The following is a 15,985-nucleotide window of genomic DNA, read 5'->3' as shown; positions in this document are numbered from 1 at the left end:
CCAGACATTCAGACTTGATGTTTTAAACTGTTTTAACATGCATTATTAGATTTAAAGCTCAGACGTCAGTCTGCACGTCCGATACTGAGATCAGTCCGAATCTGCCTCGGTGATTCAGTGAGAGTGTGTGTTTCCTGTGGGGCGAGTCTGATTGACAAACACACACTCAGCAGCTCGGAGCCGTTCTGTCACTCATTAACAGGCCATTCACACACACTTATTTTCTGTTTTGTGCTGGTCTGTCATTTTATTTTTATGCCTTTACTGTTTACTCCTCGTTATTATTATATATCTTTTTTAATTTCTACTCGTTGCTGCATGTTTCAAAGCAGCTTTTCAAGTTTTTAATCTGAACAGAAGACATATAACCAGCTATTGTATGATCGGCATCTCTCTTTTGTTTAGATGCTAAAACATTAAAAAAACTGCTTTGAAACTGTGTGAAACAATGTGAAAGTGTGAAATGTGTTATACTAATAACCAACTGACTCGACTTGATATGTATTCAATATTTAGAAGAAATGCATCAAAATAATATACTTATGCTTTTCTTTTAAAACTTTTATCTGCCAGGTCTAAAAATGTACATTTAACTATATATATATATATATATATATATATATTACTAAACACACATTACATATATATATATATATATATATATATATATATATATATATATATACACAATAAATATATGTGTGTGTATATATATATATTAGGGCTGTGCAAAAATTAATTGCGATTAATCGCATCCAAAATAAAAGTCTGTGTTTACATTATATATTTGTGTGTGCTGTATATTATTATTTTGTATATATAAATACCTATGCATGCATGCATGTATATATTTAAGAATTATTTGCGCTTAAATTCTGTATACATATATATATATATATATATATATATATAAATACATAATCTATATTATATAAATATAAATATTTGATATATAAATAACACATTTTCTTAAATATATACATGCATGTGTGTGTATTTATATATACAAAATAATTATATACAGCACACACAAATGTAAACACAGACTTTTATTTTGGATGCGATTAATCGCAATTAATTTTTGCACAGCCCTAATATATATATATATATATATATATATTAAACATTGTAAACTATAGATAGATAGACAGATATTTTCTGTATTTTCATATTTTTCTGTAATTAATGATGATTAATTGCAGCTAACATTAAAATCTGTAATATATATTTTATATTGTAATATATAATTTCATTAAATTACATTAATTATCAAATTAATGTAGAAACAACAAAGATGAAAAAAGACTGGAATGGAATAGAATGCAATGGAATGGAATAGAATAGAATAGAATGGAATGGAATGGAATGGAATGGAATGGAATGGAATAGAATAGAATAGAATAGAATAGAATAGAATAGAATAGAATAGAATAGAATAGAATAGAATAGAATAGAATGTGATCTCTCCCGGTCTGGTGATGTTTGTGTTTTTCGTGTGTGTTCACAGATTCAGGGGAACCAGAGGTGAGAAGGCCAGGTCAAGTTCCAGCTCGACTGTGTGTGTGTGTGTGTGTGTGTGTGTGTGTGTCTCATGTCTCATTTGGAGAATCTCATTCGCAGCTCAACATTCAAGGGAGAAGAAATCGAACCTGTCAGAGCCTTCAGGCAGAACACAGAGAGGTGTGGAAGAATTCAGCTCGGATCCGAACACACACACACACACACACGCACGCGTGCGCGCAGGGAAAGGGCACGCGCTCCAGACACACACCAGAAACACACACTACTCTCGTGATCTGAGTTTATACCGGATCAAACGTCCCGTCCCTGATCACCGTAGTGACACTCCGACAACTGCGATCATCTTCACACCGCGTGTCACATGACCTATTATCATCAGCATCATCATTATCAGCATCATCATCATCATCATCAGCGCCTCAAACGAGGGTCAGAATGCCAAAACATCTCGCTGACCTTTCAGCCTCACGGCGAGCGAGTGGAGGTGTTAGAGTCAGAGCCTCTCCGATTATGTCATTCAGCGTCCCGTTTCTGTCGCTGGATTCATGCGCAATTAAATCACCCGCTGTGATTGGCTTTCGGCTCGTTCTGAGGAAATTAAACGTTTGTGTGCTCTCCTCAGGCCCGAGAAGAGAAACTTTCAGCCTAATCCTCCATATTTATCATATTACTCGATATCATCATTCAGAAACTTTCATTTCATTTATTTATCACACTTTATAATTGAAGAAAAATATTAATAATCTAAAACATGTTTGCAACCTGAAGATCAGTGCATACAATTACATATAATTTTACATGCATTTTCTTAAAATTAATTAAAAGAAAATCTTTAAAAAAAATATCAAGTAAAAGTTCAATGTTTACATTACAAATGCAATAGTCATTAGTATATTACAGATACACAACATTCAAAAATAATATGATTTTTTTTTGTCATTTAAATTGTATTCACAAATCATGTTAAAATATATGAAAATTTTGCTTTTAAAAAAGGCCTAAGCATAATAAATGCACAAAATAAAAAGCTAAATATATTATATTTTATTTAAAATATATTTTATATGGAGGTTTGATTTTAAAATAGTCAAATTCACTTAAAAACAGTAATATTATTACTAAATGCATTAAATAAAATAATATTCAGGTTTGATTTTAAAATGTATTACATTTTTTAAAAACATATTAATGTTTTCTTTTAAAATTATACAATTAATTGAAAAGCAGCATGATTTAAATAATGCATCATAAACAAATATTCTTAATATAATTCAGTAATTGTTAGGCATATTAATCTCTGAACGCAGGAGATCCCATCGGGTGTGGATCCAGAAACCGTTTCTAAACTGAATTCGACTCTGACTATGGAGTGTGTTCCAGAGGTTCACACACACACACACACACACACTCGTGCACCGGGCATCAGCTTCAGTGGAAAATGTAATATCAGCGGGAGGGTTTGGTCACAGCGTGCTCTATATTATTGCAGTAGGCAGGGATTCTGGCTAACACACACACACAGCAGTGACATCATGCACACACACACACACACACACACACACACACACACATGCAAAGGGTCTCCCACAGACCTGGCAGATAAAAGCATAACAAAGTTAAAGTGTTACCTGCCTCTCCCGCCTCAGACGTGTCACGGTGCCAAACACACGGAGTGTGTTTCCATGCCGACGCTGAGAGTACATCAGCATGTACGTCCAGGCGGGTGACGCCGCAAAAACACCTGATGTATAAGAAACAAAAACACATTCAGAACTGCACACTATTCCTGCAGTATGTGAGGGTTCATATGCATCTATGCAGATCCCACAATGCAATGCACCTGCTGTTTACAGTGTGGCAAATGAACCAAAAGTACTGTGTGTGCAAAATGCATTGTACATTTTTTTTTTTAAATTGTAAATTAAAATGCATTTTATTGGATTACGTTTTACAAGAAAATACTGTTCCAGTTCAAAATGTCACATTTAATTCAATGTGTTACTTTCAGTCTCGCGATTAATCGCATCCAAAATAAAAGTTTGTGTTTACATAATATATGTGTGTGTGTACCGTGTATAATAATTTTGTAAATATAAATACACACACATGCATGTATATATTTAAGGAAAATGTGTTATTTATATTTAAAATATTTGTATTTATATACATGCAAATATTTCTCAAATATATACATGTATTTATACAGTATATACTAAATAATTATACACACACATATATTATGTAAACACAAACTTTTATTTTGGATGCCCAGCGCTAATTAAACCCTTCACCCATTTTTTGCAGTGCAACTGTATTATAATACGACCGAACGAAAGCTTGTGTCACACACACAGATGTCTACAGTGTATATGCTGGCATCGTACACTATAAATATTGTTAGCTCTGTGATGTTCTGCTTATGTTGCAGAAGTGCAAAAGTGTGTGTTAATGCATGAATCTACATGTAATATATATTGTGCATGTTCATGTTCACGTCTGCAAGTCTTTGTTCTAATCTCAGAAGATCAGAAATATTTCAGGTGACCCGTCCAGATCTCGTCAGGCATTACACACACACACACACACACACACACAAGGGCAATAATGATGGACCAGATGGGGTTTTTGAGCGAGCGATTTAGACGAGCTGCGGGTGGCTCATGAAGGACACACACACACACACACCAGGACTGACGTTCACCACTGACTCACTGAAGTACCAACAAACTGTCCTCTGGGTTCATAGAAAACTGATTTTAATCAGCCAAGTGTTAAAATACAAGTTCTCAGTATGTTTATGCATGGAAATGTATATGTACTGTGTGTGTGTCCTGATAAACCCTACATTTTGGGGACAAAAATATGGACAATTCTGGGGACTTTCAAAGATGATAATATCCAAAATCCTTGACATTGTTGGTCCCCATGAAGAAAACACTTCTAAATCATAGTAAGGGGTGTTTTTAAACAGGTAAAGATGCCGATGTTTAGTGAGGGGTAGGTTTAGTGTGAGGGGATTCAGAATAAACATCATTATGTCTATGGAAAGTTCCAATAAAACACGTGAAAACACAACATGAGTGATTGTATGAGTGAGTGAGTGTGTGTGTGTGAGAGAGAGATTCTGTGTGTGAGCAGGCAAGAGCAGCTTCCAGATCCTCAGTCCTGATCTTGCTGGATCATTGATATGTTTAACCACCAGATCCTCCTGTTAACCCTCAAGATGAAAGGAAGCGCACTCCAATGGTAGGGCCCTATAAAATCCGTTTTATTTTTTCCCAAATTCCGTTTTTTCCGTTTTAATTTTTGGGAATTCAGTTTTTTTTTTACCCTTTAATGTTATTTTAGTTGTAAAAAGAGCTTTTAATGTTTAATGTTAATGATTAAAATGTACACAAATAAAATAGGCATTTACTCTTAAAATGACTAAATACTGCATGATGCAACATAACACTGCACTCTAAGTATACAAGTAACAACAAAATATGGTTATGAGCTTTAAACTGTCCTGTAAAAATAAATTATATTAGTTTATATAAGTTATAATAAAAGTCACACTCTAGCTGCGTCGTAATGTGCAAATATAATTCCTTACTTTATTTTTGTAAAGAAACCTCATAGCTTGACTAGCTAATCCTCATCACTTCCTGTCGGCCGCCATAACTTCTGCTGGTTGCAATTCGCATCCTCACCACCAGATGCCACTAAAATGTACACACTGCACCTTTAAATGCTCAATTGCCTGTTGGGACTTGCCTGCTTAACCAATCACATGATTTTCTGTGTGCCTGGCCAATAGCAGATGAGAGGAAACCTGTACCTGTCTGAACACCAGAGGAGTGTGTGCTCTGACGGGCAGCTGTCGATGTGAATCTCCTGGTGCTTCGTCCCGGTGGTGACCGTCATGGCCTCCGCAAACCTGCAGGGCACAAATCAAATGCATGTTTGACTTCATGAGGAGGTCTTTATGGTCTCTCACCTCTCTCTCTCTCTCATGTCTGAAGCCCCAGGAGCAAAGCCTTTGCCCCCTGCTTAAAGGTCAACAACCCCAATGAGAGAGAGAGAGAGAGAGAGAGAGGAGATATTAATGAACAATATTAAAGAGCCCCTATCATGGATTTTTGAAAACGACTGTTCATGTAGTGTGGACTATAGCTTTAAGGGAATGAAAACATCCTGCAAAGATTTATATCTGAAAGTGCCCCGTATATAAAGTTATTGTCTTTCAAAAGTGCGAGTCGACTCTGAGTCTATGAAATGAATTGTTTTTGAAACGAGTCATTTGTAGTGACGTAGATACAAAACATCAGCTCATTGGCCAGAGTGTAAACTTGAAGTCTAGAACACATTCAAATACTTCATCATCGCATCATGTCGAGAAGACGCTTCGTTCTACGTTGCAAAGACAGTTCAGACACTTGTTTCCATTGTCCAGGGACGAGCATGTGAAGAATCAGAGGTCAGAGTTCATATTTGCAACGCCCGAACCTTGTGTTCTCATCATTTTAATAACGAATCATTCAAAAATATAAATGAATTCAAATGTGGATTTGCATTTTGTGGTTGTTCCCGAAGGACGGCTCAGTATCCAGTGTATATGGATCAGGTTCGTCCTTCTCCGAATCACAATCTGTAAGTATTATTAATAATGTATAAGTATAATTAATAATCATTTTTAATGATATTTAATTATTAGAGTTGTATATGATATAGGCCTATGTATGTTTATATTAGTATTTTTATTATTATTATTATTTTTTTATTGAAGTAGTTAATCATGTAAATTTTATTGTGTATAAAAGCCCTTCCAGGGACCGGAGTTGAAAATTAGCAATAGCTATAAACTTTATATGCAACACTTCAGTGACATGCTTGGACACTAGGTTTGGTTGCATTGTCCCTGTCAAATTAATAAAAATAAATAAAATGTTTGCTGTTATGTTTTCTGTAGCATGCACGATATAGTTATATTGTGTTGTGTGTGTTGTGCGGGGTAAAGTTAGTTTTGTTTTTGATATTCACCAGACATTCATCGAAAAGTGGCAATTACCTCCTAAACGACTTAGCCAAATATGACTTTGCTCTATATAATAAGCACTGGCCCTCAATGAGAAAGCTCGCTCTTGACGGAGACGCGAGTAAGGGACCGAAATTGCATGAAACTCAACAGACGCATCACATTTATTGGCCAGTAGACATGTGCAAAGGTTCAGAAACAGGCGTGGTGCAGGGACTAAATAGCGCCACCTTTTGACAAAAGTGGGGATGTTAGTTTTATCTACAGTTACAAAAATCGCTATATATATTGTACTCCTCAAGCCAGACAACTTTCTAATTCATAGTCATTAGTTTGGACCAAGAGGAAGTCCGATATTTTGGTTTGAATATGGTGAGCCTCTCTCTGAGCCTACGTCCCTGTATGGCAAGCCCTTTTAACATTTAAAAGCTAAGTTTGCCTATCCGGAATTAACATTGTAGATATCAACACGCCACCTTTTGACAAAAGTGACTAGTCGTAATTATATTTTGGATAGTTTGTTTTATCATTTAAGATATCTGTAATGTAATTGTGACTAGATAGAGTATGGCAAGCCGTTTTAACATTTAATCATTTAATCATGAAAGGGCCAAAGCCTGTGGCACCGCCTTTAGGTAACTAAAGGGACCGGGGTTGCGGTGCCACCGGCTTGGGCCCGCCATCGCTGCTCGCAGCTATATTTACTATTGAGTTGACTATTATATTTTTATATTTATTAAAACTGTTTTCACTCTAATCAACCGCACAGAACACGCAGAGAAATACACAAATAAATATAAGAAAGCACCTAAAATCATTCTGAAAGAAACCGTTCAGTGAAATGTTCTTCAGAAAATGTAAAATCCTAGTGAAGTCCACACACCATCACCTCTGGCTTTGTGTTTCTGGGTAGTGTGATGTTTCTGTTACATGTGCGGTAAGCACACACACACACACACACACACCCCAGAGCTGCTTTCACAGTAACTAACCGCACACGCCGGCAAACGCTCCTCAACAAGCACACGGGAGAACGAGAGAGAGAGAATAATCCAAAGGAACTGGCCTGATGTCCTTCCCTGATACCTCGTTCACACCGAGACCTGATCAACATGACAAGCTGTCCCTCCACACACACACACACCGTGCTGTATTAAATGTGTGTGTGTGAGAGATGTTTGTGCTCTCAGTGATCTGCTGCCGTGCTGCAATCTGGCCCTGATCTCTGAGCTAAACCCTTTGACACAGAGTTTTTAATTAAAACTACATTATGATTAACCAGGCAGAAGCCCCCCCACCCCTCTCTCTCTCTCTCTCTCTCTCTCTACTGTCTGTCTCTCCATCACACCATTTCTGAGCAGGTCTGATTATAACTGACTATATGTGTGTGTGTGTGTGTGTGTGTGTGTGTGTTAAAGATGTGCTGACCTGATCATCTCACTCATCTGTAAAGGTAAAAATATTTCATTACACACTCTAAAAACACTGAGATAAAACAACCCAACATTAACCCAACGCATGTTGTGTTCATTTTACCCAGAAAATTGGGAATTTTTTTTTACTTCATACTGTACATGAACGAATGTTTACGAATTCACTTAAATCCTCTAAAATAAATAAATAATAAAAAAGCTGTATATTTCAGAATATATTTATAGTCCATAACCTGTCCATAAACAACCAGTGGACAGTCACGAGGACATAATTCAACATCCTAAGCATTTATATTCTGTATCTTATTTGATATAACTGCAATATATAACTGAACCTCTGGGTTGTTACATCTGACCCAGGATCTGGGTAACACAAGAAACCTGCCCAAACACTGGGTTACTATATCTGACCCAAGATCTGGATAACACAAAAACTACCCAAACACTGGGTTACTATATCTGACCCAAGATCTGGATAACACAAAAACTACCCAAACACTGGGTTGTTACATCTGACCCAAGATCTGGATAACACAAAAACTACCCAAACACTGGGTTACTATATCTGACCCAAGATCTGGATAACACAAAAACTACCCAAACACTGGGTTGTTACATCTGACCCAAGATCTGGATAACACAAAAACTACCCAAACACTGGGTTGTTATGACTGACCCAGGATCTGGGTAACACAATATTACACAAACACTGGGTTGTTACGGCTGACCCAGAATCTGGGTAAAACAAAAACTACACAAACACTGGGTTGTTACGTCTGACCCAGGATCTGGGTAAAACAAAAACTACACAAACACTGGGTTGTTACGGCTGACCCAGGATCTGGGTAAAACAAAAACTACACAAACACTGGGTTATTATGACTGACCCAGGATCTGGGTAACACAAAAACTACCCAAACACTGGGTTATTATGACTGACCCAAGATCTGGATAACACAAAAACTACCCAAACACTGGGTTATTATGACTGACCCAAGATCTGGGTAACACAAAAACTACACCAACACTGGGTTATTATGACTGACCCAAGATCTGGGTAAAACAAAAACTACACAAACACTGGGTTGTTACGGCTGACCCAGGATCTGGGTAACACAAAAACTACACCAACACTGGGTTATTATGACTGACCCAAGATCTGGGTAAAACAAAAACTACCCAAACACTGGGTTATTATGACTGACCCAGGATCTGGGTAACACAAAAACTACACCAACACTGGGTTATTATGACTGACCCAAGATCTGGGTAAAACAAAAACTACACAAACACTGGGTTATTATGACTGACCCAGGATCTGGGTAACACAAGAAACCTGCCCAAACACTGGGTTACTATATCTGACCCAAGATCTGGATAACACAAAAACTACCCAAACACTGGGTTGTTACGTCTGACCCAGGATCTGGGTAACATAAAAACTACCCAAATACTGGGTTGTTACGTCTGATCCAGGATCTAGGTTACACAAAACTACCCAACACTGGGTTGTTGCGTCTCATCCAGGATCTGGGTAACACAAAAACTACCCAAACACTGGGTTGTTACATTTGACCCAGGATCTGGGTAACACAAAAACTACCCAAACACTGGGTTATTATGACTGACCCAGGATCTGGGTAACACAAAAACTACCCAAACACTGGGTTGGTACATTTGACCCAGGATCTGGATAACACAAAAACTACCCAAATACTGGGTTGTTACGTCTGATCCAGGATCTAGGTTACACAAAACTACCCAACACTGGGTTGTTACGTCTCATCCAGGATCTGGGTAACACAAAAACTACACAAACACTGGGTTACTATATCTGACCCAGGATCTGGGTAACACAAAAACTACACAAACACTGGGTTGTTACGACTGACCCAAGATCTGGGTAAAACAAAAACTACCCAAGCACTGAAAAAACAACCCAAAGAAATTACCCAAAAGGCTCAACTCAGGATTTGGGTAGAAAAAATAACCCAAGATGTGTATTTTGTCGTCATTGATTTGAACAAGAGCCCTGTTCGCTTCGGCCTGATCTGAACAGTTTTGAGCTCTGAGAGATTTAACGGGACAGTTCCTCTGTTTGCTTCGAGCAACTACCCAGACCAATCCAACAACCCCCCAAAAAACACCCTAGTTACCACTCAAAACATCCCAGCAACACTCAAGCGTCTTTCAGGAGATGTAAAAACAGTCGATGTTGCATCATTATGTAAAAGCAGCTTACGAGCGCAAACTTTCCCTCGTGTCATCGTCACGTCTCTCAGAGCTGCTAAAAGCCACATTAGCCGTGTGAAGTGGGGTCAGAGGTCAGCAGCTCTGCAGTCGAGGGGTTAAAGGTCATGCACACACACTTTTCATGTCTAAAAACACTTTGTACTGGTAAGACGCTACACAGAGCGGCGTGAAGTATCAGAAATGCTCATTGTGATGTATGAATAACTAGCGAACAGATGCATTGATATATTCATACACAACCAACGCTGACAGTGATGAAGACAAGAAGTGATTCGTCATCATCCTCATGTGAATATTCAGGAGTCAGATGAGGTTGATTATTCTTCGATGCGCTGTGAAACATTCGCTGCGATCGCTCGGAGTCGTATTAATTAAGCAACACTGTTTTAAGGACGTGTTCCTCGTTTGGTGGAAGACAGAGAGAAAACAGATGCAGCTCGAGCTCGAGACCGACGTGTGAACAAACAGTCCTGGATAAGAACAGTGTTCTCGCTCTGTCTTACACTCTCTCTGACAGCAGTGTGTGTGTGTGTGTGTGTGTGTGTGAGAGAGTGTGTGTGCTTGTTTGTGAGTGAGTCTGTTTTTGAGGGAGTGTGTGTGTGTGCATGTGATTGAGTGTGTGTGTGTGTGTGTGTGTGTGTGTGAGAGAGTGTGTGTGCTTGTTTGTGAGTGAGTCTGTTTTTGAGAGTGTGTGTGTGTGTGTGTGTGTGTGTGTGTGTTTGTGTGTGTGAGAGAGTGTGTGCGTGTGTACTTATATGTGAGGGAGTGTGTGTGTCTGTGAGTATGCATGTGATTGAGTGTGTGTCTATGTGTATGTGTGTGTCTAATATATAGATGTGTGTGACTGTGTGTGTGTGTGTGTGTGTGTGTGTATGAGTGTGTGTCTGTGTATGTGTGTGTCTAATATATAGATGTGTGTGTGTGTGCGTGTGAGTGTGCATGTGATTGAGTGTGTCTGTGTATGAGTGTGTGTGTGTGTGTGTGTGTGTGTATGTGTGTGTCTAATATATACTGTAGATGTGTATGTGTGTGTATGTGTGTGTGTGTGTGTGTGTGTCTGTTTGTGTCTAATATATAGATGTGTATGTGTGTGTATGTGTCTGTGTGTGTCTGTTTGTGTCTAATATATAGATGTGTATGTGTGTGTGTGTGTGTGTGTCATCCTCCATCTCCAGGTTCAGGTTGGCACAGCTCTTGCCCTTGCCCTGCTGATGCCAGCCGAGGGCACAAGCTGCCCAATGGTCCAGCTAATCAGATGCATCTCTGTAGGGCACTGACCTGTGCCAGCTCTCGCCACCCTGAGAGACAGCAGACACACACACTGATCACGTGACCTCCGTAAACACAACTCTCGACACACACACTGATCACATGACCTCCGTAAACACAACTCTCGTTATTTTGAAGATGTAAACACAGTCGATGTTGCATCATTATGTAAAACGAGCGCAAACATTCCCTCATCGTCACGTCTCTCAGAGCCACATTAGCCGTGTGAAGTGGGGTCAGAGGTCGAGGGGTTAAAGGTCATGCACACACACACACACACAGTTCAGTTGCCTTTACTGTATATTCTGTATTACAATCCAGCTGTATATACTGTTGGAACAACACACGTTTATGCAAGACATGAGTGAGTCTGTGTGTGTGTCTGTGCATAAGTGGGCGTGTGTATGTGTGTGTGTGGGTGTGAGTGTGTGTGTTACAGGTGGATTTTCTGCTGAGAGCATCTGTTGTCTGTACAGATGAGTGACCCACAGCGGGACGGACACACCTTACACAGGAGGTGTGTGTGTGTGTGTGTGTGTCGTAACCTTGTGTCTCTCAATGTCAAGTCCTTTCAGATGATGTTGTTGTATTTACTCACTTTCATTGGTCTGAGGTCAGTGTCTCTCTCTCTCTCTCTCTCTCTCTCTCTCTCTCTCTCTCTGATATTGGTCTTGTCTGCTTTAAAATAAAACAGGAATCAGCGGCTGGAAAACAAGAGATTGAGGAATTTAGAGCACAAGCGACACTCTCTCCGTCAGTGACAGTGTGTGAACTCTTATCCTCTGTGATCTGTGTAACCTTTGCGCGAGTCACATGACCAGCAGTGATGATGCTGCGGTCCTGATGCTGTGACATGAAGGGTCTTCGAAGGCTCATCGTGATCACACTCACCTGTGTGTGTGAGACGGAGAGATGAGAAACAGCGAAATCTGATCGGCCGTGGTGGTCTGTGTGGTGCGACTCAAACTGTTTTCACAGCTAAACACACATTTACATACACACACACTAAATATTGACTATATCTCCATCCAGCTGTAAATCTACTGCTGGCTCTGGGTACAGCACTGTACAGATGGGAATAAAATAAAATAAAATAAAATAAAATAAAATAAAATAAAATAAAATAAAATAAAATAAAATAAAATAAAATAAAATAAAATAAAATAAAATAAAATAAAATAAAATAAAATAAAATAAAAATTAGATTAAATTAAAATAAATAAATTAAATAAATAAATTAAATAGAATTAAAATAAATTAAAATAAATTAATTAAATTAAATAGGACTAAAGTTCAGTATTATATACATTACTTACTTTATGTTCCAAAAGGTAAAAATGGCCAAATAAAGTAAATTACATTAAATAAATTTAAAAAAGTAAATAAATAAATGCATGCATACACGCATACATAAAAATACAATACAAACCAATACTTTATTTTAATAATTTAAACAAACAAAGAAATAAATAGAAAAATAAATTAATAAAACAAAGAAATCATACCATTTAAAATCATATTTATTTAATAATATAAATAAATAAATTATTAATAAAACAAATACAGTAATCAAATAAATTAATATAAAAAAAAAAATACTGTTTGCCAAAGACAACTGAATACATCAAAATAAAACAAAACAACTAAATGAAACAAATAAAAATAATAATATATTTTAATAAATAAATTTAAGTAAATAAAAATAAAATTATACTTCTGCATAGCTGACATCGAACAGAATGCCTGTGTTTCCTGAAGTGAACATCTGAAAAGTTTTCGTGTGTGTGTGTGTGTGTGTGATGTGCCGCGGATCTGCCGGCTCATCTGGAGTTAAAGAGCAGAAAGAAGCGCTCGTGGCATCAGCCAATCACAGCTAAACGCCCCCCCGAGGTCCATGAGTGCACACACACCCCGAGAGACGCCCCCACCCCCCAAACATGAACTTGTGCCCCCTGACCCACATCTGACCCCACACACACACACACACACACACTCCTCCAGTGCATCCCACCGAAGTGAGAAAATAAGACATCGTATCTATTAACACATCCGTCTGAGAGTGTGTGAGGAAAAAACCCCGGGCCGACCGATGGATGATGGAGAGGTGAGAGAGACGGTCGTCGCGGTAACAAGCCGCATCTCTGTTCAAACATGCGGAGGTGAAAATCTCACACACACACTCTCACATCACACATCGATCGCCCCGATTGATCCACACACACTCTGATCAATGGAGAGGAATCTGTCTGGGCATGTGGACCTGAACAAAGGAAGCTCAGATCTCACAGCTCAAACACACATTAGTGATGGTGAATATTAGTGTGTGTGTGTGTGTGTGTGTGTGTGTGGCCTGAACATGTCCCCACAAAGATGGCAATATCCGAAATGGGGACATTTTTGGTGAAGAAATGAAGAAAACAGCTTATAAATCAAAGTAATGTTCATTTAAAATGATAAAAATGCAGAAAGTTTAGATTTAGGGGTCGAGTTAGTGTGTGTGTGTGTGTGTGTGATGGGCAGGTTTAGGGGTCGGGTTAGTGTGTGTGTGTGTGTGTGTGTGTGTGATGGGCAGGTTTAGGGGTCGGGTTAGTGTGTGTGTGTGTGTGTGATGGGCAGGTTTAGGGGTCGGGTTAGTGTGTGTGTGTGTGTGTGTGATGGGCAGGTTTAGGGGTCGGACTCGGGTTAGAGTGTGTGTGTGTGTTGGGCAGCTTTAGGGGTCGGGTTAGTGTGTGTGTGTGTGTGTGTGTGTGTCTGAGATGGGCAGGTTTAGGGGTCAGGTTAGTGTGGGTGTGTGTGTGTGTGTGTGTGTGTGTGATGGGAAGGGTCAGTGTGTGTGTGTGTGTGAAAACACAGTTTGTACAGTATAAAAACCATTGTGTCTATGGAGAGTCCCAATGAAATGTGTGTATGTGTGTGTGTTTGTGCATAAGTATGTGTGTGTGCGCGTCTGCGTGTCTGTGTATGTGCTCATTCTTAAGTGTGTGTGTGTGTGTGTGCGCTGCACATGAACTGGCTCTCGGGGAATAATTGGGCTGATTGGGGCAGCGTTCTAACACTGGATGTGTTTCTGTAACGAGTTGAACTCGTTATCACGGGGAACCTTAATTACTGTGTTCTTACAGCATCTGAGAGCTGTGTGTGACTGTCTGCGCCCACAAACACACGAGATGCGCTTTTCTGCAGCACACGATCACACAAACATGTGAAATTTCAATCGGCATTGTAAATTAATTGAAAAAAATCCCCTGTAAATAAAACTGGGACATCATTTACGGGGATTTGAAGGTGAATTAATTCGTTTAACCCTCCGTCCATACACCTGTCTGTCCCCCTGCTCGTCTCAATCTCTGGATCACCTTAGAAACATCCACTCACTCCCTCATTTTAAATCACACGTGATTTCATTTGTGCTTTTATCTTGTTTTAATCTTCTACTGTTTTGGCTTTGCTGCTTTTTAATGTCTTGCATTTCTGTACGGTGCCAAGAAAGGCGCCTCAAATAAAATGTATTATTATTTTTTAATTATTATTTATTTTGTATTTTGTAGACTAACAGATGCAAACAGCCTTGACAACAGTTTTAATCATTCCCAATTAACTCAAAAAAATACGCATTTAAAAATAAAGGCGTCCATGAAGAATCATTAACCCTTCAATCTTCCCAAACTGGACAAAATGTTCTTTGGATTATTAAAATGATCTTCACGGATCTTTTGCGAAACATTTATTTATCAAATCTGTATTTTTGTTTTTATGGTGTATTATTGACACTTCAACTTTAAACACGGACGCTTAAAACATGTTGAACCCACACGGGTTGAACGGACTGAATGATTACAATCATAATGTGTGAGTTATATTAATAAGCCGGGTTAGAGATAATAAAGATGGCAGTGACAGTTTGCGATGACGCTTGCAACGCCAAGGTCCTGGGTTCGATTCTCAGGGAAGGCACGAACTGATCAGATGTAGACACACACCGTACAGAAGCGCTTCGAGATGTCACAGACGTAGTTGCACGTCCTCGGTGCGAGTTTCTCAGACTCGATCCCTCTATAGAAAGTTAATTAATAAGACTAACGAGACTGTCTAAACATGTCTCCGGCTCACAAAACTCGCTTTCACATGACACGTATAGAGCGTGGCTCCATTTCCATGATGCATTTATGCATACGCAGACTTCCCCCTTTGAGAATTCATTACCATGCACACACACACACACACACACACACACACACACACACACTCTCTAGTTACCCGGAATATCACACACGACATTTACAGGTGTTAAAAGATACATATTAAAAATACAGTGCGAAATTCCTCTGATAAGAGAGTGTCTTCCAACCCGCCTGCTCTGAACGACAGAGAGAGAGAGAGAGAGAGAGAGAGAGAGATCTGTGCGAGTCGTCTGGGTTTTTGGCCGTGTTTGTTAAAGCGAGTCGAGTCTTAAGAGAAAGTGCTAAAATATACAGTGAGAGAAAGTGAGAGG

The 15,985-nt window shown here is 38.8% G+C and overlaps 1 protein-coding gene and 1 pseudogene across 3 annotated transcripts in view; both read right to left on the bottom strand.

Moving 5' to 3' along the window:
- Positions 1–3,336, bottom strand: part of LOC148970851 (uncharacterized) — a 29,702-nt gene extending 26,366 nt beyond the window's left edge. For 2 of the 3 annotated variants that reach the window (XM_089122953.1, XM_089122954.1), the window contains exon 1: positions 3,150–3,336. In XM_089122953.1, the coding sequence (XP_088979079.1) occupies positions 3,150–3,230 (81 nt within the window). In that variant the 5' untranslated portion in view covers positions 3,231–3,336. The remainder of the gene's footprint in view (positions 1–3,149) is intronic. The other variant, XM_089122955.1, reaches the window with a different exon arrangement.
- A 1,953-nt stretch (positions 3,337–5,289) lies between these two features.
- Positions 5,290–15,985, bottom strand: part of LOC120475258 (uncharacterized) — a 44,487-nt pseudogene continuing 33,791 nt past the window's right edge.

This window comes from Pimephales promelas, chromosome 18, assembly GCF_988280905.1.
Source record: "Pimephales promelas chromosome 18, fPimPro1.hap1.1, whole genome shotgun sequence".
NCBI classification, from domain to species: domain Eukaryota; kingdom Metazoa; phylum Chordata; class Actinopteri; order Cypriniformes; family Leuciscidae; genus Pimephales; species Pimephales promelas.
The sequence above is the reverse complement of the archived record's forward strand: the minus strand, read 5'-3'. Positions and strand labels throughout refer to the sequence as shown.